This window comes from Notothenia rossii (genome assembly GCF_949606895.1).
Source record: "Notothenia rossii genome assembly, chromosome: 2".
Lineage (NCBI taxonomy): Eukaryota > Metazoa > Chordata > Actinopteri > Perciformes > Nototheniidae > Notothenia > Notothenia rossii.
The window spans coordinates 28208959-28234705 of NC_136904.1; the positions used below are offsets into that span (position 1 = coordinate 28208959).

General features: G+C 39.5%; 2 protein-coding genes across 4 annotated transcripts; both read right to left on the bottom strand.

The window, feature by feature from the left end:
* Positions 1 to 428: 428 nt before the first annotated feature.
* On the bottom strand, positions 429 to 17036 carry LOC307028661 (uncharacterized protein). Of its 3 annotated transcripts, XM_079663881.1 has the most exons (16): positions 16899 to 17036; positions 14555 to 14720; positions 12809 to 13002; positions 12023 to 12127; positions 11321 to 11459; positions 10554 to 10704; positions 10334 to 10466; positions 9628 to 9780; positions 8721 to 8758; positions 8573 to 8602; positions 8293 to 8459; positions 5820 to 6349; positions 5551 to 5650; positions 4172 to 4433; positions 1378 to 1472; positions 429 to 529 (listed from the first exon to the last, which is right to left on the bottom strand). In XM_079663881.1, the coding sequence occupies exons 2-15, from the start codon at positions 14684 to 14686 to the stop codon at positions 1390 to 1392; spliced, it is 2217 nt and encodes a 738-aa protein (XP_079520007.1). In that variant the 5' UTR covers positions 14687 to 14720; positions 16899 to 17036; the 3' UTR covers positions 429 to 529; positions 1378 to 1389. The 3 variants fall into 3 exon arrangements, with proteins under 3 accessions (XP_079520007.1, XP_079520005.1, XP_079520006.1); XM_079663879.1 differs by having other exon boundaries at positions 429 to 1472; XM_079663880.1 differs by lacking the exon at positions 16899 to 17036 and adding an exon at positions 14836 to 15471 and having other exon boundaries at positions 429 to 1472.
* A 410-nt stretch (positions 17037 to 17446) lies between these two features.
* On the bottom strand, positions 17447 to 25026 carry taldo1 (transaldolase 1). The gene is made up of 8 exons (XM_079663825.1): positions 24844 to 25026; positions 22039 to 22162; positions 21433 to 21540; positions 20610 to 20741; positions 19414 to 19589; positions 18687 to 18884; positions 18071 to 18216; positions 17447 to 17919 (listed from the first exon to the last, which is right to left on the bottom strand). Exons 1-8 carry the CDS (start codon positions 24941 to 24943, stop codon positions 17887 to 17889), a joined length of 1017 nt encoding a protein of 338 aa, XP_079519951.1. The 5' UTR covers positions 24944 to 25026; the 3' UTR covers positions 17447 to 17886.
* Positions 25027 to 25747: the final 721 nt, after the last annotated feature.

A 25747-nucleotide genomic window follows, 5' to 3' on the forward strand; every position in this document is an offset into this window, starting at 1 on the left:
AGGTGCTCAAATTAGAATTTACTTCTTACTACCCGGATATCCCAACTGCCCTGTTTAGATGTGTCTGTAATGCCTCATCATGAAAGCCAGTGGTGTTGCTGTGAAAACTCCTCACTGTGGCTCACTGCATGAAGCCTTTAATCTGATTTTGATTAAGCAACACTGCACCTCTGCTCCTCTTTGCTGAAGTTGATATGTATTGCATTCAAATAATTAGCTACTACGTAAAGATACATTATTTTTAATTCAGTAATATAACAAGAAAACCATATTTCAATTTTTCTTCTATTCATTTGTGTCCCTACATACTATATTATATCATAAATATAGGCATTGATATCAGATTCACAATAGACGATTGTCCTGGCCCTGATATTATCTCAACATCAATAAAACATTTGAAAATAATAACAATGCTATCAGTGAAATTCATCTGTATATTCGTTTATTGTGCATTTTGTTCTTTTATGTCAAATGTATAACACTCATTTGTGCGTGGGCTGTTGTGGTAGGGGGATCAAAAACGGTACTGTAAGGAACAAAAACAGAAAAGATTTAAGAGGCGCTGGTTTAATTACACAATCTAGTTATATGTGTATCATTAACATATCATTTTAAAAATAAACATCACAGTTATATTAATCCTGAAACCTGTCATAATTGTAACACTTACAGAATAAGCAAAGTTCTCTGTTGAATAAGTACAGTTTGTCATAGAGTTTCAGCACCAGTCTCATAATCAGTGGTTTCCACTGAAACTGAGATTTAATGTCTGTAACCCTTTCTCCATACCAAATTTCAGCCTCCTATGGTACCATGGGGATGCTATTGTCAGCCAACAAAAACACAGAGCGAGATAGCTGCTTATTGCAGCTAATATAATAAAGTATAAAGTATGGTTACATACTATGTGCTCCAAAAATACTATTGTTTTGTTCTAACTAGTTCCTTTTACTGTGTGCTGCAACATTCCTGGATGTCTAACTGACCACAAGACTGGACAGCTTTGCCACAAAAGAAAAACATAAAATATGAATCTCAGTTTAATACAGAACCAACAATTAATTATACATAAAAAAAAGATATTTTTCTTTTTAAAGTTAAATAGGGGTGCACATCACACAACAGTAAGCACACATTTGGAGTCTCAAACATTTGTTAGGACTATGACAAAATGCACAATTTTGGATCATAATCTCAGGTCCAAGTGTCTGATTTTATTAGAATTTTAGTAAATGTTTTTCTAAAATGTTTGTGATTAGTGAGCAACAGTGGCCAATAAAAACTCAGAAAATTAGGATTAGGATAACATAGTCTGGTGTACAGTATAGGCAACACGTGTTGTTCTATATACTTCATTTTACGACAGATTATCACCTAGCAGCATGTTCAGTAAAGGAAGATATTTTGAAGGAATATGCTCATAGTTGTTAAAATGACTCCTGCTGCCAAAGCTGAGGCCTGTTCTGGAGCTGCAAGACAAGAGAGGAGAGGTTACACATTTACAATTTGTGTGTGTGTGTGTGTGTGTGTGTGTGTGTGTGTGTGTGTGTGTGTGTGTGTGTGTGTGTGTGTGTGTGTGTGTGTGTGTGTGTGTGTGTGTGTGTGTGTGTGTGTGTGTGTGTGCATTTTTATCATAAAAAAGTTATACCTGCCCAATGCTTTTACATCTTTTTATTCTCGATTCGAGAAAAATGATTTCTCCATAAACACCTCAACTCTTAGAGAGTCTCTCTCCCCTATCTCCGACATAGTAATTGAACAGGATTATGTTAGGAATCTCTTAAAACGAGTCAATATTAGGAAGGCCCCAGGTCCAGACCATATTTGTGGGCGTACACTCCAGTATTGTGCTAGCGAACTTTGTGGTGTTTTCTACCATATCTTCCAATTGTCACTTGAGAATAGCCAAATTCCTGATATGTGGAAATCCTCAACTGTAATTCCCATCCCTAAGAAACCTCATCCTAAAGTCCTAAATTACTTCAGACCGGTGGCTTTAACGTCATTGGTAATGAAAATGTTGGAGAAAATGTTTAAAGGCCATGTCATTAGTGAACTTGATCCACTACAATTTGCATATCAGGCAGGGAGAGGCGTAGAGGATGCAAAGCTTTTTATACTGCACAACCTCCACAAACACCTTGAAAAGCCACAAGCCCATGCTAGACCTTTATTTGCTGACTTTTCTTCAGCATTTAACACAATGCAGCCGCATCTCCTGGTAGAGAGCCTATTATGTCATTTTAAGCTGCCCGATCAACTTATTTTATGGATTTTAAACTTTCTAACTAATAGAGAGCAGAAGGTCTCTGTCAATGGACGCCTCTCTGACTCTGTCATCACTTCCACAGGCTCGCCTCGAGAATGCGTTCTCTCGCCCCTACTTTTTATAATGTACACTGATAAATGCAGGAGCATGCAAGACAACAACTACCTGGTTAAATTCTCTGATGATACCGCCCTCTTGTCCCTCCTTAGCGGTTCAGAATCAGGCCATGAGTGTGCTCTTACTGATTTTATTTCCTGGTGTGATGACAGTTTTCTGGATTTAAATGTCTCTAAAACCTAGGAATTGATCATTGATTTTAGATGTCACAAGGATGTTCTTAAGGAGTGCATCATTTACAATGACAAGGTTGAAATTGTCACGTCATATAAATACTTGGGCACCATTTTCGATGACCACCTCAAATTTGATGTGAATACTGAATATTGTGAAGCGGGGTCAACAGAGAATGCACCTTCTTCGCAAATTGAACTCTTTCTCTGTCAGGCCTTTCATTCTTTGTCGTTTTTACCAAGCATTTATTGAGAGCCTTATTTGTTTTTCTTTTATCTGCTGGTTCCATAGCCTTAAACTGAAAGACAGGGACAGCCTGAACAACATTGTTAAAACCTGCTCTAAGGTCATCGGCGTGAAACAGAGAGACTTAAACTCCTTTTGTAAACAACAGATTCTGCAGAAAGCAGAGAGCACTCTGAACTCTCCAGGTCATGTTCTTTCAGATGAATTTCATTTGTTGCCATCAGGGCATAGATATACTCTACCTGCTCAAAGGACTAATCGCTTTGCAAAATCATTCATCCCTTCTGCACTCAAACTTTTAAATGCTTGAAAAGCTTTTAACTTGACTACTTATTTATTTATTATTGTGATGCTATGAACTATTTATCGTGTGAATTGGAATGATCCACATCTGTGCTCCCGGGTGTATCTGTGTGTTTTCTTCCTGTATGTTCCTGCCTGTGTACATGACATAAGCTGCTGCTCATAAACAATTGCCCCTTGCAGGATTAATAAAGTTGTTGATTGATTGATTGATTGATATATATGTACATATATGTATGTACAGAGGTTGGAGAAGTACCAGAGTGTGAATACTCTGTTACAAGTAAAAGTCCTGCATTCAAAATATAACAAAAGTATTAGGATCAATACAAAAGTATTAGGATAAAAATATACTTAAAATATATATTATATGTTTTGATTATAATTATAGATGCATTAAAGTGTTTATCAAAGCTGGTAAAGGTGCAGCTAGTTTTAACTACTTTGTATGCTGCAGGGTGTAACTAAAGTCTGATTTAAGAGTTGATTATATTTCACATTATTAATCAAAATCTGTAAAGTAACTAAAGGTACTAATAAATATAGTGGAGTAAAAGTACACTATTTACCTCTGAATTGTAGTGGAATAGAAGTAAAAAAGTTGCATAAAATGGAAATACTCAAGTAAAGTACTAGCACCTCAAAATTGTATAGGTACAGTACTTGAGTAAATGTACTTTATTACTTCACACCTCTGTGTATGTATACATTATTTAATTAATGTATAAATAATTTCTCTGAAGAATGCTGATTGTGAATCAAGGAAATAATCAAATGCTTATCATTTTTATTTATTTACCCATCTTAGGGCCCTTGGTTGCTTTGTGGCCCAAAGCAGTTTTTTTTTAAATGTCTTAAGCCAGCTATGCAGTTGCCCAAACAGCTTAATATGTATTCATAATGACTTTTCTTGAAAATAAAACAACCTTTAGAGAACACTTTAAAGATGAAGGGAGATGTTTTGCTATACTTTACAAACTTGTATAAGTGTTTCATTTAATGAATTATCATATATAGAAATAAAGACATGGTGGCTTGTTTAAGAGGATGACGTCTTACCATGTGAGTATTTGGTTGTTGTTACAGTTGCAGTAGTGGTCGTAGTAGTGGTCTTTTTAGTGTTGGTAGGACCCTCGACATTTGTTGTGGTTGGTGCAATAGTCGTGACCACAAGGCTAATGGGGGATGATTTAATGGTGTAGCTTTTGCTAAACAAACTGCTAACTAACGATCTGCTATTAAAGGAGCGAGAACACAGATCAGGACATTCCTCAGAGGGCATGGTGGCAATGCACAGATTGACTGTGCACTGGATGTACATCTGCAACGCAAAAAAACAATTGATGCAAGTTAGCGGTGTAGAGAGACAGACATATACAGATAACTTTAAAATGTAACTTCAACTATTAATAAGAAATGAATCACTGGTTGTCAGGAGCCTGTTGTAACAATACATTTGGTCCCTTTTTGGAAAAAAATGGAAACTTCAGAAGTGTAAGTATAAACAAAATAGCGCTAACAACTTTAGCAGCTGTAGCAGTGGTGCTCTCAGTTAGCTTGCTAACATGCTCACAAAAACATAGATAACATGCTGATCATTTTAACCATGGTCTCTAATATTAGCATATTAAGGATAAACAAATAATTTAGCTGATGATGAAAATGTCATTTGTTTTCAGTTTAGCTTGTTAGTTTTTTTGTTTGTCAGCAGGATTACAGAAAAGCCACTGGCCCAATGTTCATATTTCCCCAGAGGGTGTAGCAGTTGGAGAGGAAGAACCAGTTTTATTTTGGAGGTGATTTAAATCACTGGCGGGATACACGCATTCTTTTTAACTTATGGAATTGCCTTGTCTACTGTCTCCAAGTGCCCTTCTTGTTTTTGTATGTCATAGGTCCAAAAAAAATTATTGAACAAACTGCTTTCTGTCCTGCTGATGGACCAACAAGAATGGATATTGAATTAATTGTATGGGAAACATGAATGTCTACTACATTTTTCACACTACTACTCACACTAAACCAAAGATGTCAACTTTGTGGAGGCGAAAAGGAAAAGTCACGAAAGTTCATCCTTGGGGGAGTATATATGTACGTCGGTTCAAAATGTCATGGCAAATGATGTTGTTATTTTATTCTGACCCAAAGCAGTGGACCAACTGACAGTTGAGGAACATCATTAGCGTGGCAAAAATCTAAAGTGAGAAGTGTAATCACGTAATTTCATTTCAGTTGTTTTTCAGATGGCTCAATAGGAGTTCAACCTTTACAACATCCTTATGAAGGTCTATATAATATGATCACCACAAATCTGTAAATTACATAACAAACACGCTGTTTCTACCTAAACTCATCTTTGAAGATTTAAAACAATTCCCAGGCTTGAAATAATGCAAAACTGTATTTTATGTTTGTGTGTGTTGGATGAGAGCACAGACCAATGTTCCTTGGGCTTCCAGTGTGCTCAAATCAAGGCGGTAAACCCTGGAATTGGTTTGAGATGTAACAATCTCTAAAGTGCTGCTGGAAGATTTACACCTGGGTGAAAACAAATGAAATAACTATTAAAATAATATGCTTCAAATTCAGAAGTGATTTTTGCAGCAAAAACAGAGTTAATATTTCTTCCATTCATTTCATTAAGAATCTGTCTTCTTCAATATGTTAACCTTAAACCTTAACAGGAAATAAGCAGGTTGTCACTGACCCTTGCTCCAGAATGGGGCTTGATGTTGCAAAGTCCTCTGTCTCAGACTCAGAACAACTGCTCACTAACATCTTGGCTCGACTAATGCTGCAATTGGACAGTACATGGAGGTCCAGTATGGAGATCCTGGAACCCATGTTTCCGGTAGAAGTGCTGGTGGATGAGCCGTCATCATTGGAGGTGCTGTTATTAATGGAGCTGGTGGAGGTGCTGTTGCTGTTTCTCTCTGATGGGTATTCTGCTTCTCGACGCAGACGTCCCGGCGACATACGTAGATTGCGAAACCTCGGGAGTCTTGTGAATATTGACAGGGGTCCCTCTCCTGGAAGATGGAGTTCTATCCAAAGCCTGATCTGACCGAAAACCTCCTCATCTGTTGGTGTGCCCATATCGTAGTTTGGCCCCGTAACATTCACTTTTTTAGGAATCCGGCAGGCCAGCGGGAGGATGAGGGAGGGTATATGGCTGACCATAGTGTAAGGACGCACACTTTGCAAGGTGTTTGTGTAAACCAGCTCTGAACCAGCATGCTGGAAAAAAGGAGAGGAGGAGGAAAAGTCAGAATTGACACATTCATATATTTTTCAATTTAATGTGTAACTTTCATTCTCACCCAGCTCTCTTTCATATTTAACCAGACACAACAAGGTCCTTTCAGCAGGACAAAACAGACCAGGTCAATCGCTCTCATAGCTTTTCATACCACAGCTGTGATGATACACAACTGCTTTTGTCTTTTCGCCGGTCTGACACCCTTACACTTCTCAGTAGATGTCTGCACACCATTTGAAGCTCAACCTAAACTCGTTAAACGGCCAATGGTCCTTCACCGCTAACATCGCTGCCTCAACCTGTTCCATCAGAAGTATACATTCTCTACTGACCCAGAAGGCAACACAGGTTTCTGTTCAGGCTCTTGTCATCTCACACTTGATAACTAGAACTCCCTCCTGGTTGGTCTACCTGCAGATCATCCAGAAAGCAGCAGTCCGACTGGTCTTGAACCTCCCTAAGTTTGTCCACACTACACAACTCCTCCGCTCCCTTCCCTGCCTGTCAATGGCTTCCCAAACCCGCTACAAGACATTGGTACTGGCCTATCATTCTGTGAAGGGTTCTGGTCCTTCTTGGACATTGTCAACCCATAGACTACGGCACATCGCGCTCTGCATCAGCCAATCGGCTTGCTGCTCCTTTCGCGAGTGAGACCCAGGTAGCCCTCCACAAAAACACGCCTGTTCGATATCCTGGCAGGGCCGCCCCTGGCCAACTTGTGGCCCCACGCAAAGTTCTGTGATGAGGCCCTCTGTGTCGTGAGCGTCGGCGGAGGGGGGAGCCTCGCAGCGGCGAAACTGTAGCACGCTTACACTAATTAAAGGTGCGCCACATTTTTGTGCTTCAGATGAGGCTCCCTCCGCAAGATGAGGCCCCCTCCGCGAGGTGAGGCCCCACGCAGTCTGCGTGAACTGCGTGAAGGGAGGGGCGGGACTGTATCCTGGTAAAAAATGTTGCAATGGGTTCCCAATTGCAGGAAATCTCGCAAACTTTAAATCCATATGTTTACTTTGGCAATCAACCCAACATGCGCAACCAAAACAAAAGTTGTATAGCACTTAAATGGTTTAGCCCATTTGAAACTAATGCACCATCACTTAGACCCCGTTTAAATGGAGACGGTTCGTGTTGTATCTGCTACTTTTCTCTTTCGTATAGCCCGTTTGTTCACACGAGGCCGCAAAGGAACCGCGGAAACGGACCCCTCAAACGATAACGGGTCCCAAGGTGGGTAGTTCTGCAGACGGAACGCTCTGGGGGGCCTAACGGTTCCCTGTGTACGTCCTATACGATATTTTCCTGATAACGATTAAGCCATAGCCCCACCTCTCCCCACCTCTGCTGCTCACTGCTAGCATGGTCAGTAGTTACTGTCAGTAGCTACTGTCAGTAGCTACTGCTACTGCTGACCATGCTACAGATGTTAGTGCAACATCTACAGCTCCTCTACCACAACCATCAGCAACAAGTGGACATGGAGAACTACATGAGCTACACGTTGTTGCTAAATCCACCACGGAGCATAAAAAGAAGGGGAACCATGGCAAAAATAAATAAATTGAGAAAAGGAATATATTAACACATGAATGCTACAAGCATATTGCCTGTTTGAATAGAGCCATTAGAATACAATTAACGAAGAATAAATTAGCCGAGAAAATACTCAGTATGCAGATTATTTTGACAATGAAAACAACTGTTAGTTAAAGATCCGATGTACCATCAAATTGTTGAATTTTTTTACAGTAACTCAGAGATAAAATTAGTTTTATGGATGTGATGTCTTGGATAAAAGTCATTTTTTTACATGGCACTCAGTGTCCTTGAGTACAGAGCCCAAACGATAAAAGAGAAAAAATCTCCCACCTTTAATGCATAGTACCATGTATATAAAAGAAATAAAGGTGGGTCTTGTTACCAAAGTCTCGGTGCCACAGCCAGACAGAGAGATGCTTGCGGTCAGGTGTGTGCTGTTGTAGCTGACGGGACAGGTGGGGCTGTTGAGCTGCAGCTCTTCTAGGTTGATTTCACTCAGGGAGTCGAGAGGGAGAACCAAAGTCATCTCTGTATCTTCACACGTCAACTCTGCAGGCAGACAGTGCCAGATTATTTGCTTATTTAGAAAAAAATCTGTTTTAAAAGCTTCAGTTTAATCACAGAGTTAACTGCTAAACACAACAAGTGTCAATGTTCTCTACCTGTTCCAGCAGGTAGTGTCCTCATCTCTCCTGAAAAGGTAAGGAAAGGAACATTTCAATAGCTGAGGGGTTAGGAGTGGTGTATTTTGAGCAACAGTAGGGCATTACTGGCATTCTTATGACATTGCTAAGAAGTTGAATGTCATACTTTGGTACAGCCACACGCATCTGGGCTCTGACTGAAAACTGGAAAGACAAGAAGGGCAAATCAGAGCGGGACATTCACTAAATATGCTCCATTCAAGAGAAGGACATTTTCTAGAAGTGAAAGCAGGTTTGCATTTCAATTATATATTGTATTGTACGAAATACATGTTTTGCAAAGTTGAGAGCACAGAAAGAGAAAGGAAAAACATGTCAGTATCGGGGGTGGGGGGGGATTTAAACTATTTTTCTAGTATTAAAAGACTCATACTGAGGACATGTCTTAACCTTATATATACAGTATATGGTCTTAACCTGTAAAGCCAGCAGGACACCTCATAGTTACATCATTTCAACCAAAAATACCTGCGTTTTGTGCACTTTTTTTCATTCATTTAATGTTCCTTGAAAGCACTATATGTATACATGATATATATTATGATAATAACATTTTCCAAATTCTTCAGAAGGCCTAGGTTCTTGTTCGTCAAAACTTAAGCCAATCCCAGTCAAATGTGTTTCTAATTCCACACACCCACCCACCCACCCACACACACACACACACACACACACACACACACACACACACACACACACACACACACACACACACACACACACACACACACACACACACACACACACACACACACACACACACACACACACACACACACACACACACACACGCTTGTTGTTATTTGTTTGTTATGCTGTCAGCCTTTTAAATTGTTGCGAGAAGTTTATAGTCAGTATGTGTGTGTATTAAATACTTATTAAAAATAAGTAGGACACAAGTAGTCCATTATAATACACATAACACAGTACTAATTGCCAGTGCTATAGTGCATCCAGAATACAAATATAATTCCGTTTTTCCTCTGCTCATTTTGTGCAGCAGAACAATTTACCTCTTGGTATTCACAGCAAAGCAAATGGGCAAGAGTCGGGCCAGTTTGTTTTCGGAGCGGACCCAGGCCATGTTCATGGTTGCCACAGAGCCGACCGATTTGAAACCTACCCTGAAGAGTTCAGGGGGGCCAACAACAGCTATCTCTGAAACACTGGAAATATAGAGAGTAAGCGCATATTATAAGGTTAGCGTATCATCTGAATGTGTAAACTAACTAAATACATGTAGTGGACTAAAAAGTAAAATAATGGCAAGCAAAAATAAAAGATGTATAAAATGGTAATTCAAGAACATGCTCCTCAAAATCATACAGAACTTGAGTAAATGCACTTCAACATTAACTGTCACCAGGTTATAGGTTAGTGTTGAAAATATCAGGAATTCTGTTAGCTTCAACGTCTCCCACTGGTGACAAAATGGCTTCAAAGCCTCCATCCCTGACAAATACGTAGGTGAAAAATGGTTTACAGCAGACAATTTGTTAATCATTATGAGTTATTTTTTGATTTTATTATTGATAATCTATCACACCTAAATATTAAGTAATAACTTTACTCTAAGATGTTCTAATAAAATGAAATGTGAAATAATCAGAATGAATTCCTGTTTGAAACAAGCAAATACACACTGGATGAAATACACATTTAGCAGAGTCTAAGTATTTCATAATATACATAGAATACATATTTTTTTAAAGGACGCACCTCTCAAGCTTCGAGGTGAAATCTGTGGTGAAATTAACTTGCTGGTACGGCAGGACAAACAGTACGGAGTCTTTATTTGGGGTGTCTCCTGTTGCCGCGGGTACATCACTGCAGCTGGAAGCCCACTCCTCCACTGGAAGAAAGGACAATGAGAGTTACACCTGTCCATATGTTCGCCCCATGACATTTATAGGCATCATTGTTTGACTGACAGACTCACCAGTGAGTGAGAGGTGCACAGGGACCGCGCTGAGGGGTTTGTTCTCTATGACTTCGCTTATTTTAGGGATAGCGATCCGGTCCTCTGCCATCAGGTAGATGAAATACTGGCCTGCTGCTGCTTTTCCAGTGAACTTCAACTTGCATTTCGTCTTTTAAATAAATGTCATCATGAAATGTAGTATTTCCAGATTGAAGTTGTTGATTATGAAACATTCAAGTAGCAATCAAATACTATGAAAAAGTACATTTGTGAAAGACTTGTCATATGATATCTCAGTTATTCAGTGGTGAAAAGTGAGGTAATTTACTTAAGTATAGTTTTGAGATAATTAAATTGAGTATTTCTATATTATACCACCTCATACTTATACTACTTATACTATTTTTAAGGGAACCATTGTACTTCATTTGTTAGACAGCTGTAGTTACCTAACTAATATAAAGTATAGCCTAATTGAGAAACCATTTTAGATGTAGTGTAATGGATTAGGCAGCCCGGCAGTAAATTCATTATTTTAAATTAGCCCCACTTTATCAGAAGACACATTAAAGGGGTTATTTACACTTAAATATGTAATCATTTTAGTGCTTTCAATTGCATTTTTACTTTAAATGCAAAACTTTTTCTTGTAAGTCAGGGGTTTTGCTATTTCTACTCGAATAATTGATCTGAGCACTTCTATTACTGCAGGTAAAGATGATTGTTAAACATTGCATTGTGTCAGAATGTGCACTTTTCAGCGACATGTACACAGTAAGACTCACTTTATCCAGCTCTATGAAGGAATGCTCAGTGCAGCTGACACACTCTCCCAAGTCGGCGCGGGCAAAGCGACAGCTCACCCTGTCCGTGTCCAGGTCTTTCACCGACAGAGAGAAGTGTTGGGGGCAGTTCACACGGGCCCTGAAACCAAGAGAAAATCAGCCCTTTATAACACAAACGGTAACATTTACAGCAGTTGGCCTGGTCTACTTAACGTTAACTTCAAGAAATGTCAGACAATGTAGGCAGGCACTCTCCCGTGACATTGAATTAAAGTTGAATACATTATATTGCTTTTTACCTTTAACAAAAGCCTACAAATAACCTATTAAAGCTTTACAAATCTAATTAAAAGTAAGAGCTTTCCAGCATCTGTGACTTTGTTCAATCCTGTGAAACTTTCTTTCTCATATTTCTTAACTTTCTTCAGTGGTATCTGTACCTTTCCCGCTTTATGCACCCTAAATCAATTCACTAAATTATTTACATCACAGGGAAGGATAATGTCAGGTTTTCTTACAGCAAAGGCAGTTTTGAGTGTGTGTGTGTGTATATGTGTATATGTGTGTGCGCGTGTGTGTGTGTGTGTGTGTGTGTGTGTGTGTGTGTGTGTGTGTGTGTGTGTGTGTGTGTGTGTGTGTGTGTGTGTGTGTGTGTGTGTGTGTGTGTGTGTGTGTGTGTGTGTGTGTGTGTGTGTGTAATACCTTAGCGGAGGAGGGAGAGCGACAAAAGCCGGTTGGTTGAGTTTTCCGTTGTTTGCTCTGATTACTGGGCTTGCTTTTATCGAAACATAAAATTGTGTGTTGGATCTAAGGAATTATGAAAAATAATGGAGAATTATCAGAACATATCATCACATTAAATACAATCTATGAAATACAAAGAACACAGTAACACTGAGAACATGGAGGAGTAGTAGCAGATAGACTGAATATACCTTGAGGCAGGACTCAAACAGGAATGTAAGATAAAAGCAATGGAAACCATGGTGGGGGAAACAATGAGACACACGTCACAGTGAGTGACAGTGATTATAAAATTAATATTACAAATATAAAAAATAAATCACATTTTCACTTGGATTGTATAATTAGCAACATAATGATGCAGCATGAAGACTATAAGAACATTTGTTTATTTTTATAAATGTATTTATATATTATTCTTATTCTTAATATTATTCTTGAGACAACGATAAATTGGCCTACTTCTATTAACCCAAACAGTCTATTTCATTGAAAATATTATATATATTAAATATTATAATGTATACATATACATGCAAAACAGAAGGCTCAAAACATGAGAGAACAAAAACGTCCTCCGTGTAATAACTGTTAACTTGAATTCATGAGCACATTTAACCCCAAAACATTGCAAAACAGCAAGAAGAAACATTATAAATTAATAATGGAGCAGCTAAGAAAATGTATGAAAAACAATGATGCTTTGCTTTAGGTGAAAGGTCCAGACAGTGAATGAAGGTATACCCTAAATCTATGGTGGCGTTGTAATCACTGAGGACGGTCTTCTGCCACTGGCGGACGCACCAGCCAGAGTTTGGTTTAGTGCCAGTGAAAGGTAGCGAGGTGGGGTAGACCAGACAGTCCTCCTCCCCGTCAGAGCACAGTCCAGACAGCGCTGGGCAGGGATTGGGAACGATGGCGGTGAAATGAGCCCGCACCTGCAGGGGGAAAAGAGACACAATGACAAGGCTTTTAGGGGAAGAGACAGATTTTTACGACTGATTGAAGGACTAAGAACCTGCAAGCCCCTTCACACTCGGTTGCAAACCGATCCAATGAGAGCTGAAGGTCGCAGACCGATGAAGCCATTAAAACAACATCATCTGCAAAAAGCAGTGGTGCAATCCTTAGTCCACCGAACTGCAGACCCCCTCCCCCACGACTACGCCTCGAAATTCTCCTTCTTCAGTCGGACGGCTTCCCTGACCACCGGTGTCCACCAGGAGGTTGGAGGGTTACCGCCCCTTGAGGCACCTAAAACCTTGAGACCACAGCTCCCCGCAACGGCTTCGGCAATAGAGGCTTTGAACACCGCCCACTCTGGTTCAATGTCCCCAACCTCCACAGGAATGCCCGAAAAACTCCGCCGGAGGTGCAAGTTGAAGGCCTCCTGAACTTGAGCCTCCTGCAGACGTTCCCAATTCACCTGAACTACACGTTTTACCCGCAGAAGTAGGGAGGCGACCCCCTCGTCCACTGGGGTAAACTCCAACAAAGAAGCACCCAACCAGGGGCTTGTGAGTATCCCCACACCCGCCCGGCGCCTCACACCTTGGGCAACTCCGGAGAAGAATAGAGTCCAACCCCTATCCAGAAGTAAGGTTCCAGAGCCGACGCTGTGTCTGTAGAGGTGAGCCCAACCAGATCCAACTGGTAACGCTCCACCTCCCGCACAAGCTCCGGCTCCTTCCCCCCCAGAGAGGTGACGTTCCACGTCCCCAAAGCCAGCTTCTGTCGCCCGGGTCTGGTCCGTCGAGACCCTCTGCTCTCACTGCCACCCTTCTGGCAGTGTACCCGACCCCATCGCTGTTTCCCGTAGGTGGTGGGCCCGCAGGACGGAGAAGCGGAGATGTTGCCCACGTTGCCTTTTCGGGCTCCGTGGCAAGCCCGGCCACCAGATGCTCGCCGACGAGTCCTCCTTCTGGGCTTGGCTCCAGAAGGGGACCCGGGGGTTCCTCCGGGCCGGGTATTCTCACTTCGTGTATCGTCTTTCATGAGGTCTTTTGAACCAATCTTAGTCTGGCCCCTTGCCTGAGACAATTTGCCATGTGAGACCCTACCTGGAACACATGGTTCCAGACAACACAGACCCCAGGTTCATCAGGGTACACAAACCTCTCTACCACGGTAAGGTAGTGGTTCTTCAGAGTAAAAGTAGGGGGTCAGTAAGAAAGATTGAGGGATTCTTTTTTTAAACATTTGCAAAGTGAATACTTTCTTCCTCTCTAAATTAATCTCTTAAGCGTTTGTGAGAAGAGAAATTGTGAGCAATACCTAAAGAGTTTCTCGTTTGGTTTTAAAACACTGATAATGTATGTTTTTTAGGGACAAATAACAGAATGATGTGGAGAGGAAATGATTACTTCAATAATAAGTTAATAACTAATAATAATTTCAAAAATATAGAAATGTGTGACAAGGGCCAAATCATTTTGGACTTCAAGACATCGTAACATAAACATTTTCATGGGGAGAGAAAACATTGCCCACCGTATTCCCTCCATCGCTTTCCAGTGGCTCAACATGGACCGTCAGGCCCAGAGAAGAGGCTTCGCAGGCCGGGCCGAGCAGGACCAGAGTCAGGACCTGCAGCAGGAAGCTCTCTTTGAATTTGTCCAACATGTCAGCTCCTCAGTCACACAGGAAGTCTGAGACTCTGGGAAACACAGACGGAAAGGTTAGGATGTCTCTGTCTCAGTATAGGTCATAAAGTTGCTATTTCGAATCATCATGTTGTCTGTAAAGGACAACACATCTTTTTGTGCACATACCTAGCATAATGAGTCCTGAAACCTTCCTACAGCGTCTGAGAGGGACTGGGGTGTGACGTAATGGAGTCACTGAGTAATTGTCGTGGAATAAACGTGTGAGAGAGGTGGTTGACTAATGTGGATGTAGCTCTGCATTCATGGTATGGTGTGTGCACTGAATGATACGCATTGAGGCCTGATTACACAATATTCTCACAAACATTATACAAGACATTTTAGACATCATTGTGGAATGAATCCGTCAGGGAGTTATTTAATTGGAACACAAATTTGAAAAAGTAACCTTTAAAAAACATATGAATAGTTTGTCATATTATTTTTAAATACCCTTGTAAAATGTTTTTTTTATATTTCGAGAAATGTTCACAGGCTTGGCAGTCCTACAGTACATTATTTTTTATAAAACCTACTCTCTCTCTCTCTTTTTTTAAAATATATTCACATACAAATAGTGAAGGATCATCTAAAGAAAACCTCTTAGATTTGCTGTTCCTTCCTTCACAGCTTTCTTAATCTATTATCCTTCTCCAGGATGTTGGAAACAAAACCAATTGAGGATTGTGCAACTCAACATACTAAAATCTGCAGTTATTTGCATGTAACGGAGGTGATCTTTGGGGCCTTAGATCTCGGCCTCCCTTACGGATTGTGTAGCTTTGTGGGTGGCGAAATGTATGTAGTGTGTGCATATGTCTGTGTTTTAGGTTGTCTGTCTGTTTGCTGGTTTTATTCTGAAAAGTGTTCCCCTTCCCCCAAGTCTGTTACGGCTGATTGTGTGCACCTGGTGCCCTGTGTCGTCTCCTCCCCCTCCCCCCCCCCCCCCCCCCCCACCTGTGTCTAATTGATGATTAGTGTATTTGGGCTCTGGGGTTTTTCTGTTTGGGAGTGTGTGTGAGATCCTTGGGGCTGGTAGTGTGTGTGAGATCCTTCTGGCTGGTGACTGTGCTCACAAAAACAGCAAGATTCTTCTATTGCTATGCTATGTTTGTACAATTATTGTCCTTGCTTAATGTTTATGATTTACTCATATATTAATGAATAACAATGTCTTTTTTTTTTACCCGTCTTGAGTAACAATAGGGATTTGATCCATCAAAAAAAAGTTAATTTTCATAAAAAATTCCATTTCTAGAATACAAGCCAAGAATAATTTTTCAGCTGAAATTTTACATTTCAATATTTTATCTTTGTTGACTTTAGAAGGCTGATGACGGTACACTAGGGGCCCATTGTATGTTTTTGCCAAGGGCCTTTTTCCTTGTTGATCTGTCCCTGATCGTATCTAACAATCACTACTTTTTATTTAGGTTGTTTAGATGGTTTTGGATCTAGGATCTGTTTTAAGAAATTGATGTCATTACACTCCACATTTACCCTTTAAAATCATTTCGATATTCAATCAAATTTTGATAGAATCTTTCTTTTATATATATATTTGTTTCTTTCTTCTTCTTCTGAGCGGAACACTTTTAAAGACAGCCTCTCTTTATAAACTTTAAAATGATCCAATGTATTGATAAAAAACTTGTGTGAATGTCTTTGTTACTAAAGCCTGTTTTGGACTTTCGATTCCTTAAACAATGTATTTTTAAAACAGGTTCAAATCGGGAGTCATGGCCAACGGTCAGGTATGCCGCGCTCTCAACAAAATTTTCCATGGTGGAATTTGCTTACTTTGAGTCACAAAACACTTGTTGTGCAACACTTTTAATGAATAACTGTAAGTATTTTGTGGATATTTCTTATCTCTAAAGATACATTTATAACCAAGTGTATAACATAGAGTTCTGGAACACCAGTGCCGAATCAGTTTCTCATTCAGTTTGCTCCCAAAAAACCCACAACTTGTTTCTCTTTTTTAAAGTTTGTTGCCTATTCACAAAATGTTCGCCTTATAATTTGTTTACTACACAAAGAGAACTAATAATCCATAAATTAAAAGCCATTCTAACTTCTTTGTTGCTAAAACTAGAAATGTGAAATCTCCACAACCCTCATGTTAACATAAAAACACAAACAAAAGGAAATCAAACATATACAATAAAAAGTTAATTAATCATTACCTCAAGCCTCTTCCCACAAACGCGTTGAAGTCCCACCTTAATAGTGATTTTGTGTCTCCGTTCAGAGCATACAGGACATGTTTTCTTGTTATTAAAGTCGGGAGGAGCTCAGCTAAATTGGCACACGGACAGAATGGAGTTCAACTGGCTCGACCAGAGACGGTAAACGACGCACAACTCAAGTGTCAGGAGGGATTGACAAAAATGTTGACATCTACAGGTTGACTCATCTGATGTGGCATCCAGTAAAAATACCATGCAGTGATTCTTTTGTGTGTGTGCGAACTGTTGTAACTCAGATTTGTTGCCAAAGACAGAACTAAACTAAAAAAGCACAGAACTGCACAAAGGCCGTTTCCATTAGTAAATATTAAGGTGCATTAGCCCGGTAATTAAGATCTGCGGCAACATTTAATGTGTTCTTCATTGGCCCACACTACCCACTTCTTCTGGAAGTTTTTTCGCAATCCTGCAGGCAAACAAACAAATGACAAGCCAAACACATAACCTCCTTGGCGGAGAGACAGCAACCAAAAAACAAAACTGTATTGAGGGAGACTTTTTTTATTTATTGAAAGAGCAAAATATCATTTTGTGAGGAATGATGGTATATTGGTCTTTATCTTCTGCCCTCAACTTGGTCCAAATGGTCATGATAGCAAAACTGTGGTCCATTCCCGGCAAAACGTGCTCAGGGTCCTTTCTAGTAGTCACAAGACTTTACTAAAAGAGACTCATTAAGACATTTGTTCTACAAAGTGTTTCCCTTTCTGAAAACATTTGGAGTAAATTCTAGACTATTTTACAGTAACTCCACACCCACATTAGCATTGATAATGTTTGGTCAATTAATCCCACACTGGAGTTGGTCAGATGAGGAGAGGGAAGGCCTTCTGGTGCTCTGGATCTTCCCTCAGGTAGTTGGAAATAAAGAAGCCACTCTGCTTACTCCTTATACTTCCTGTCAATGCGACGTCACATCCCTCCATCACTTCCCATTTTTGACATTGAGCATTTTCTCCTGTGATAAAACAAGAATCAAAGAATGGAAACAAAGCTCGTCAAACACCTTTAAAACGAATAAATAATTTCTATACAGTTTCTATGTCGATCATATTTAAGACATACTGTTAGCTTGTACACATTTGGCAAAAAAAACTTCAAAACCGTACTTTGATCATGGTCTCCAGCTTGATGGCGTCAGCAGCAAACTTGCGAATGCCGTCGGACAGTTTCTCCGTGGCCATCTGGTCCTCGTTGTGCTGCCAGCGGTAATCCTTCTCATCCAGGTGGATCTTCTCCAGATCAGAGGCCTTTGCTGCAAACGAACCATCAGAGTCAAACATTTCTGTATCTAAGATTAAGCCGTTGACGTGTCATGTGAAACATTTTGAATTCCATCTCGTCTCAGTGTTTGGAGATGACTCTTTAAGTACAACACCATTATCCTGCTAGACAAAAGAATGACATACAGGGAAGACTTTTTAATAGCAGGTGTCAGTGCACCATTATTGTCATGAACACAGGGTGCAGCCAGTACAAAGAACATCATGAAAATATGTATTTCATAATAACAAAAGTAAAGCTGCACATTTTGAAGCAGAAGTTGACTTTTTTGATACTTCCATTTTATGATTTGTTTTAAAGAAACCGGTATAACAGCTGCAGTGGCCAGAACCCCAAATTAGACTGCAATAGTTTCCTGAATGTCCATGCACAATGAAAATAAAGCTGGGTAACGATAATAGCAGCACCTAGCAGAGGCAGCCTTTGGACCCCAGACAGTACCTTTGTCCACTTTGAGCATCTCTGTGATGGTGCTGTGGTCCTGGCTGAGCTCTGCCAGCAGGCTGGGGGAGATGGTGAGCAGATCGCAGCCTGCCAGGGCCTTCACCTGCCCCGTGTTCCTGAAGGAGGCGCCCATCACCACAGTGCTGTAGCCAAACTTCTTGTAATAGTTAAAAATCTTGGTCACACTCAGTACACCTAGGGAAGAAAACAAAAGAACATTTTAAAGCTCAAATTCATCAGATTGAACACATGCCAGCACCTGTGGTGTCAGACTTAATGAGAAGTTCCTCAAAGTAAAGTCCAGGCTATTCGAAGTTTAAAACAGAAGGAGGTTACCTCAGGAATACTATTTTAATTCTGCTGTTCCTCCTTTTGTTTAGTTTTTTGATAAGATCCTACATGCACCATCAGGATTCCCATAACAGTCCCAAATCTGATGACTTGATATAACTCTAACAACTGATTGGCTCAGTCAAATAAATGAAAAATGGAAAATAACTCTGAATTAGCACATTTGTAATGATTAAAAAAAAGAGCATTTAAAGAGTTTAGACTGTGAAGTTGATTTCCCTCAAAAATATTATACACTGATTTACAGATGCCTCTTTCTCGGAACCAAAGCGTCACATGACACAGCTTAAACAAACTGCTTCAATACTCGGTGCACCTTTGACATATTTTCACTTGAATGCAACGTTCATACACTGAGGACAGCCTTTGTTACCTGGGTCTTCCTGTGGCTCGTAGCTCTTGCGGCCTGTACTCTCCTTGTACCAGTCGAGGATACGCCCCACGAAGGGTGATATGAGCGTGACCTTTGCTTCTGCACAGGCCACAGCCTGAGCAAAGGAGAACAGCAGGGTCATGTTGCAGTGAACACCGTGCTTCTCCTCCAGCTCCCTGCACGGAAAATAAAAATACACTCAGGAAAACCTGTCACAAGCAGTCATGCATTCTTTCTTTGCCTGACATGTCAACCAGAATATGAAAACATGACTGGTTTGATTATACTGCCGTCTTTTTGTTAGGAGAAATTAAAGGGTTAAACATGTGCAATCAAATTGAGAAAGTGCAGTTAATAGAGATACAGGTTTTTGATTTAGGTAGAAATGTAGATTTTTGTAGTAACACTCAGGAATTACAGTGATGTGTAGAAGTCCTTAAGAAATGCCTCATGAAGTTGCCCTATTGCGCATGTAAAAACGAAATGTTCTCTTTCGTAGGGATTTCCTGATCAGATCTAAAAGATCGTAAGTCTCACCAAGCAAAGCTTTTTTTTGAAACCTGTAGAAACTTGTGCAAAAGATGTATTTTAATTAAAGCAATTATTCAAATGAAAAAATGTCAAGCACTGAGCCATAAGCCTAATTTCTTTGGTACGTCAACAGCTTTCATAATGCATAACAGCAAAGGTATGTGTTTTCCACTCAGCAGTGTAATAAATGTCTGTTCATAAAGCCGTCTCCCTGCAACAATCTGCCTCGAATAACTCTGCATGTCATGTGGTTTCTTTTATTTCCGAAACCTACTGAGAACCCAGTAATTATTTTAAAGAAAACATTATGAGTCACACAGTTAAAACCTAATAGACAAACTTTTAATAATTGTTTGTCATCGAAAATGAGTACATAAAAAGAACAAGTTCTATCACTATGCAAAAAAATAAAAGATGCCTCGCAATTTAGTGCTGTATTTGGGGACTTGCTTAATATGTTTTTATAAGCACTTATTATAATTTTGTATGTGTTGTTTTGGTTTATTTTTCTTTATTGTAATAAACTTTTTGTTAGAGGAGAATTAAATTGGTTAGCGTACCTAAACATTATAAAAAACCTTTTAACATCATACATTATTAAAACACAGTAAACTGAGACGGAGAATATAAGTGGTAGGCGAACATAGTTAACATTTCACGCTCACCTGCCGGCCTGGATCCCTTCCCATGTGGACGACAGCTTGATGAGCACACGCTCCTTGTCGATGCCTGCTTCTTCGTAGAGAGCGATGATCCTCAGGGCTTTGGCAACCATTTCCTCTTTATCGAAAGATAATCTGTTAGATAAAGAGAAAGATACAGCCATTCATAATTGAATAGTAATAATATATTGAACATACAGCAGTGGCTCGGAGGGGAGGTTTGATCCCTGGCTCCAAACGGTTAGCCCATTGTCTAACATGGCATTGAGTGTGAATGTGCTTTATAAATGCCATCTAAATTTGACTGCATTTACTCAAATCAGCATTAAGGAATGTATTATAGGTTGTGCTGCAAAATGTACCACACAAGTTCTCCAAGCAAATGTTTTTCCTCAAGGAAAAGATTACTAAGATTTTACCGATTATTGATCAGTAATGCAGATGCTGACTGATTTTAAATTTAAAGACATGAAATATAATGTTATGAGGGACAATGTAAGTATTCTGCTCCTAGTACTAGACTCCTGGTACTAGGATGGGTTAAATGCAGAGAACAAATCCACTGTGTGTGCTGTGTGCTCTGCATGTGTGACCATTAAAGAAGGTTTCATGGACAGCATTTTATTGTAAAGGGATTACCTATAATCCTCCAAGAAAGTCAACATGAAATAAAAGTAAACACGTTTTTCACATTAGAGTGATGACGTAAGAAACAACATGGTCACAAATTACCTGATGTATGCACGCACTTTAGGCCTCCCTCAAAGTGTTACTTTTAAAGTACAATTGACATTTGGGAACCCCCTTGTGACATGTTTGCACTAACCTGGCATCCACCTCAGTGGAGACTCTGCCTGGGACCTTCTTCAGGATCTCTAGACCAAAACTCACAAACAGCTTGTCCATGGTGTTGGCTACCTGCTCATCTTCAGTTCTGGACAGAAAAGGAGACAATAAAAAAAAAAAGGGAATTGTAGAAATTATCTCAAAACCTGCAATCTTCGACTTTTGAAAATGTAAAATATTAATTTTGACACATTAGTTCGAAGAGGTCTGACTGACTTTAAAAAGTAGTGTAGGAACCCCATAAAACACATTTAAAACAAATGGAAAAACTGAAACGTTTTTAAACGTGTTAAATTACACTTGTTACATGAGTCAAAGAATTACATTTATCAATCTCTGAGCAGTTGTAAATTAAGGAAGTTTGTCCACACCTTGCACAAAGAAAGTATGTACTTTGCATAATCTGCAAAACCACATCAAAAGTTCCCTTTTTTAAGTAAATGACACATATGTTACAGGCTTCTAAAATACAGGTTAACCAGATGTTAACCAGACTACCTCTGAAGTAATCCATCAACTTTTAAAGTAGAGGTTGGTTCGATTTTAAGGTGTTTGGTTCAGTTCTTATTTTTGCCTGACATCTTACCCGCCTTTTGCGAGGCCATATTTAATGGCCTGATCCACCAGGTGCTGGTAGGCTGGCATCTTGGCAGCAGCCAGGATCAGAGACGGGTTGGTAGTGGCATCTTGAGGCTTGTACTCTTCAATGGCTGCAAGACAAGTAGAGAGAAGATTGGTTTGAAGTGACACACAGATCCACAATGAGGCAGAGAAACTCCCAGGATAGACTCACTGTAGGTGTCCTAATAATTCAAAACAGATATATTAAAGTTAAAACACGGCAAAGCTGTCCAAAGGTCTCTTACAAAATCCCAAAAAACTATTTACAATTACAAACCTAAGAGTTAAAAAGGACTGTCTTCAAGACAATAAATAAATAAAAATCTTTAAAAAGGGTAAGGGATTAAAAATTGTGGATTTAATACAACTCACAGATTCCCTTGAAACCCTGAAACAACATAGTGTTGCTGTCAGATAAAAAAAGAATGGCGCCATCTATTGCATAGAAATATTTGTGTTACCATCCTCCAAAACCAACCTATTCAGAGTCTGAAGCACATTCAGTAGGAGTGGGAGTATCATTAATGTATGTTAATAGTCTTTTGTTTATTTCCAAAGGCAGCGTATATGCTGCTGGGAACTCTTAAGACTCTCATGCTCAGTAAGAATAAATAGTTCAAACTGCTAACATAATATTGGAAAAACAAGCTAAAGGAATCCTTAGTGTTGAAAAATCTTAGCACCAAAAGGAGTTAAATAATGTTAAGGGTTATTAAGGGTTTAATAAGCAATTAAGTGTTAATGTATTCCATAATCTCGACTTTAGAAACATCCAGTTGTAGTTTACAGGACTGACCAGCAGATTTAAATTTGATATGTGTGAGTAGCTTTTTCATGACGCACACAGGTTTTATGTCAGTACTCGCTGTTGCCAGCTTTTCAGGCCAAGAACAAAGCCTCTCTCTGTTATAGGGCCAACCATCTTTCAACCCCCACTTCAAAAAGAAGAAGATTTGATGCATCTGCAGGTCAGCAGGTTTGGACTGAATACTTGTGACCAACAGTTCAAGAAACAAACAAAGTTTGCTGATTACAAAAGTTTTTCTAAACATAGTCTGGTGCCCCTAACACCCGTGTCATTTTTTATTTTCTAATAGCCACCCCGAATATATTTCCACTGACAATGCAGGTCATCATTTGGGCAAATAGTATTAAGTTATGATAGAAAGCTTGAACACAAACAAAAAACTGTAAATATGATATCACTAGTGATGACTTTTTTGTGCAAGTTGACAAGATGTGTTGTCTATCAACAATGTGCACAACTATATTCGCATGGCACAACTGCTAATGAATTGGATTATTGTACACATCAAACTTTATTCTCAAAATAACTTGGAAAGACTTAAAAAACATTCACGTTAGTGTGTCACCTGCACAAAGCAGTTGTAAACAGTTATTCAAGGAGCCTAATCCCCCACTCTCTTTAAACCATCAATAACTGTGCAGGCTAATCAGTTACCTGTAGTCCTGTGCTAGATGTCACAAGTGCCCCCCCCCTCCATTTACTTTCAAGCTTCTTTCAAGAACATTCTTCCCAATCAGTTGCATATAAGTGAAGCAAGGTTGTTTCAACAAGTTCTTGGAATTCTTATGTAATGCTTCTTGACTTAAATATGACTGAACTTGCCAGTGAAACCTGAGAAATCCTACAATATTCATGTGGATTTTTAAGCAAAGCCAATGGTTTCAACTCGATTAGTATGCAGTAATGTATTTGATTAGACAAATTGCAACTAATTATTATTTACTATGGCTAGTTTTCTTATTTGCTTTCAGTTAATCAAAAATGACACGCGTTGTAAAAAATAGATAACCAGGTTCTGTTGAACAACTAATTGAGAAACCCCATTATATATCACATCATTATTTGACTGCGTCTATTTCGTGTATGCAGCATGCCTCAATACAGAATCACTTTTTTGTCTAAATTAAAAAGAGTAATTGAATCAGTTTAGCAAATGAATGGTGACACATTTAAAAATGTCTACGCCAGCACTCCTGCAGTGTAACCAGAGCAGCTTTATCAGCCTGCTCAGTCACGCCTGGCTGACAGACCAGTTCTGTCATGTCATCCTGAGTCTGCAAACTCGGGATGAGGAACTGAGGAAATCTGGTTTGCAAAACAATGCATTTTTATTACGGCAAACAGTTCCTCATTGTGGTCCATTGAGCAAGGTGAACTTTTGCTCTGCGGCATGAAAGAGACTAACGAGGAAGGGCAACACACACCCTTTACACCCTGTTGCTGAGTTACTATGCATACTCCGGGAACACACTGGCATAACCTAGTTGTATTGTGTACATTTTTATTTGTACACAATAAACAAAAGTTGAATAAGTGCAAATTGTAGATTGTTGAAAAGTGTTTATTTTGGGACGTTGCTAATGCACAAAATACATGCATATTTCATTGATTGAATTAGCAAACACGTCACGTCAGTAACTAGAGTTTCTGCTAGTGTTGCTAAAGTAGCCAACAGCTACTGCCTAATAGGTAACAGTAATAACAAGTAATCGGCTTATAAGATTGTGAACTATAGTAGTGACACAGTAAACTATTGTAAAACCTACTGGGAGTTAGTTAGCTTGACAGTTAGCTGGCTAACACTAACCCTTCGGTGTAAATGAATTACTACTGATGCTAACATTTGCCGCTCCCACTTGACATGGCGGTCATTCACATTATAGCTGCATATTTCCTGCTCAGATAGTTAGCATGCTAACCAAGCTAACATTAGCATGTCACTAATAGCAGGGGTTATCTCACCGTTAAAGTCTCCAGTGTCTGCCACCACCACAGTGTGTTTCTTCAGCTGGTTCAGTGCTGACTCCATCTTTCTCCGTTTGTCTGGTGACACAGAGGACATGATGAGCAGAGAATGGGACCCTTTTATACACAGAAAGCACGTGAGAGCAGGCGGAATGTCAGCCAGGCGGGAGCGCGCAACGCAAGAGAGGGGAGGACTCCGCGGGAACGCGCTCAGGACAGATAAGACTAGTAAACTCCCGCAGAAACAAGGAATACATCCCCGTCTCTCTAAGAACAATGAAAGAAACATTCAGAAATATGAGTCTTACAAATGTGACTTATCACGGATGACAGATGTAGCTATGTTGCCTTATTCTTGTATAATACAAGTTCCACTTATATGGAAGACGCAGAAATACTATACTTTATGTCTACTTTAGGCCTACAAAAGTATCAGTTGTTGTTGCAGCTGATAAAGCAGATGAATAGAGAAAGTAAAATACATAAATAATAAGACTTTAGTGTTAATCATCTGAATCTGCAAAGTAACTTATATTATTAAATATGATTTAATGTAGTACAAAAAATACTAACCGACCAAATGTATGGAGAACAAGTGTAAAAGGTTACCCAAGTAAAGTACAAGTATCTCAAAATGGTATTTAAGTGTACACTATTCCACTATTCCACAATTCCATACCTAATTTAACTACAGTATGAGCCGAGGTAACACATGGTGACTGATGTATTTAACAAAACTAATACTTATTTCGAAGTAAAAGTCTTGATATTTTTTTTAAATAAAAACAAAAAAGGTAAGTATAAGCCCTTATGATCAAGTCACCTCTTTGAAAAACATTTGTACAAAGCTTATTGAAGACATTAAGTAAATACCCTTCTTAAACCTTTATAACTGCCATGC

Bases quoted from the DNA above. Each gene is read 5' to 3' on its own strand.
- LOC307028661 (XM_079663881.1), bottom strand. From the start codon at position 14,686: ATGTTGGACAAATTCAAAGAGAGCTTCCTGCTGCAGGTCCTGACTCTG. The intron at 13,003-14,554 runs GTGGGCAATGTT...TTCCCCCTGCAG, and splicing joins AAAGCGATGGAGGGAATACG to GTGCGGGCTCATTTCACCGC. The intron at 8,603-8,720 runs GTATGACATTCA...TTACCTTTTCAG, and splicing joins ATGCGTGTGGCTGTACCAAA to GAGAGATGAGGACACTACCT.
- taldo1 (XM_079663825.1), bottom strand. From the start codon at position 24,943: ATGTCCTCTGTGTCACCAGACAAACGGAGAAAGATGGAGTCAGCACTG. The intron at 19,590-20,609 runs GTGAGCGTGAAA...TTTTCCGTGCAG, and splicing joins GAAGGGATCCAGGCCGGCAG to GGAGCTGGAGGAGAAGCACG. The intron at 17,920-18,070 runs GTACGGTTTTGA...GTTTTATCACAG, and splicing joins AGCTGGAGACCATGATCAAA to GAGAAAATGCTCAATGTCAA.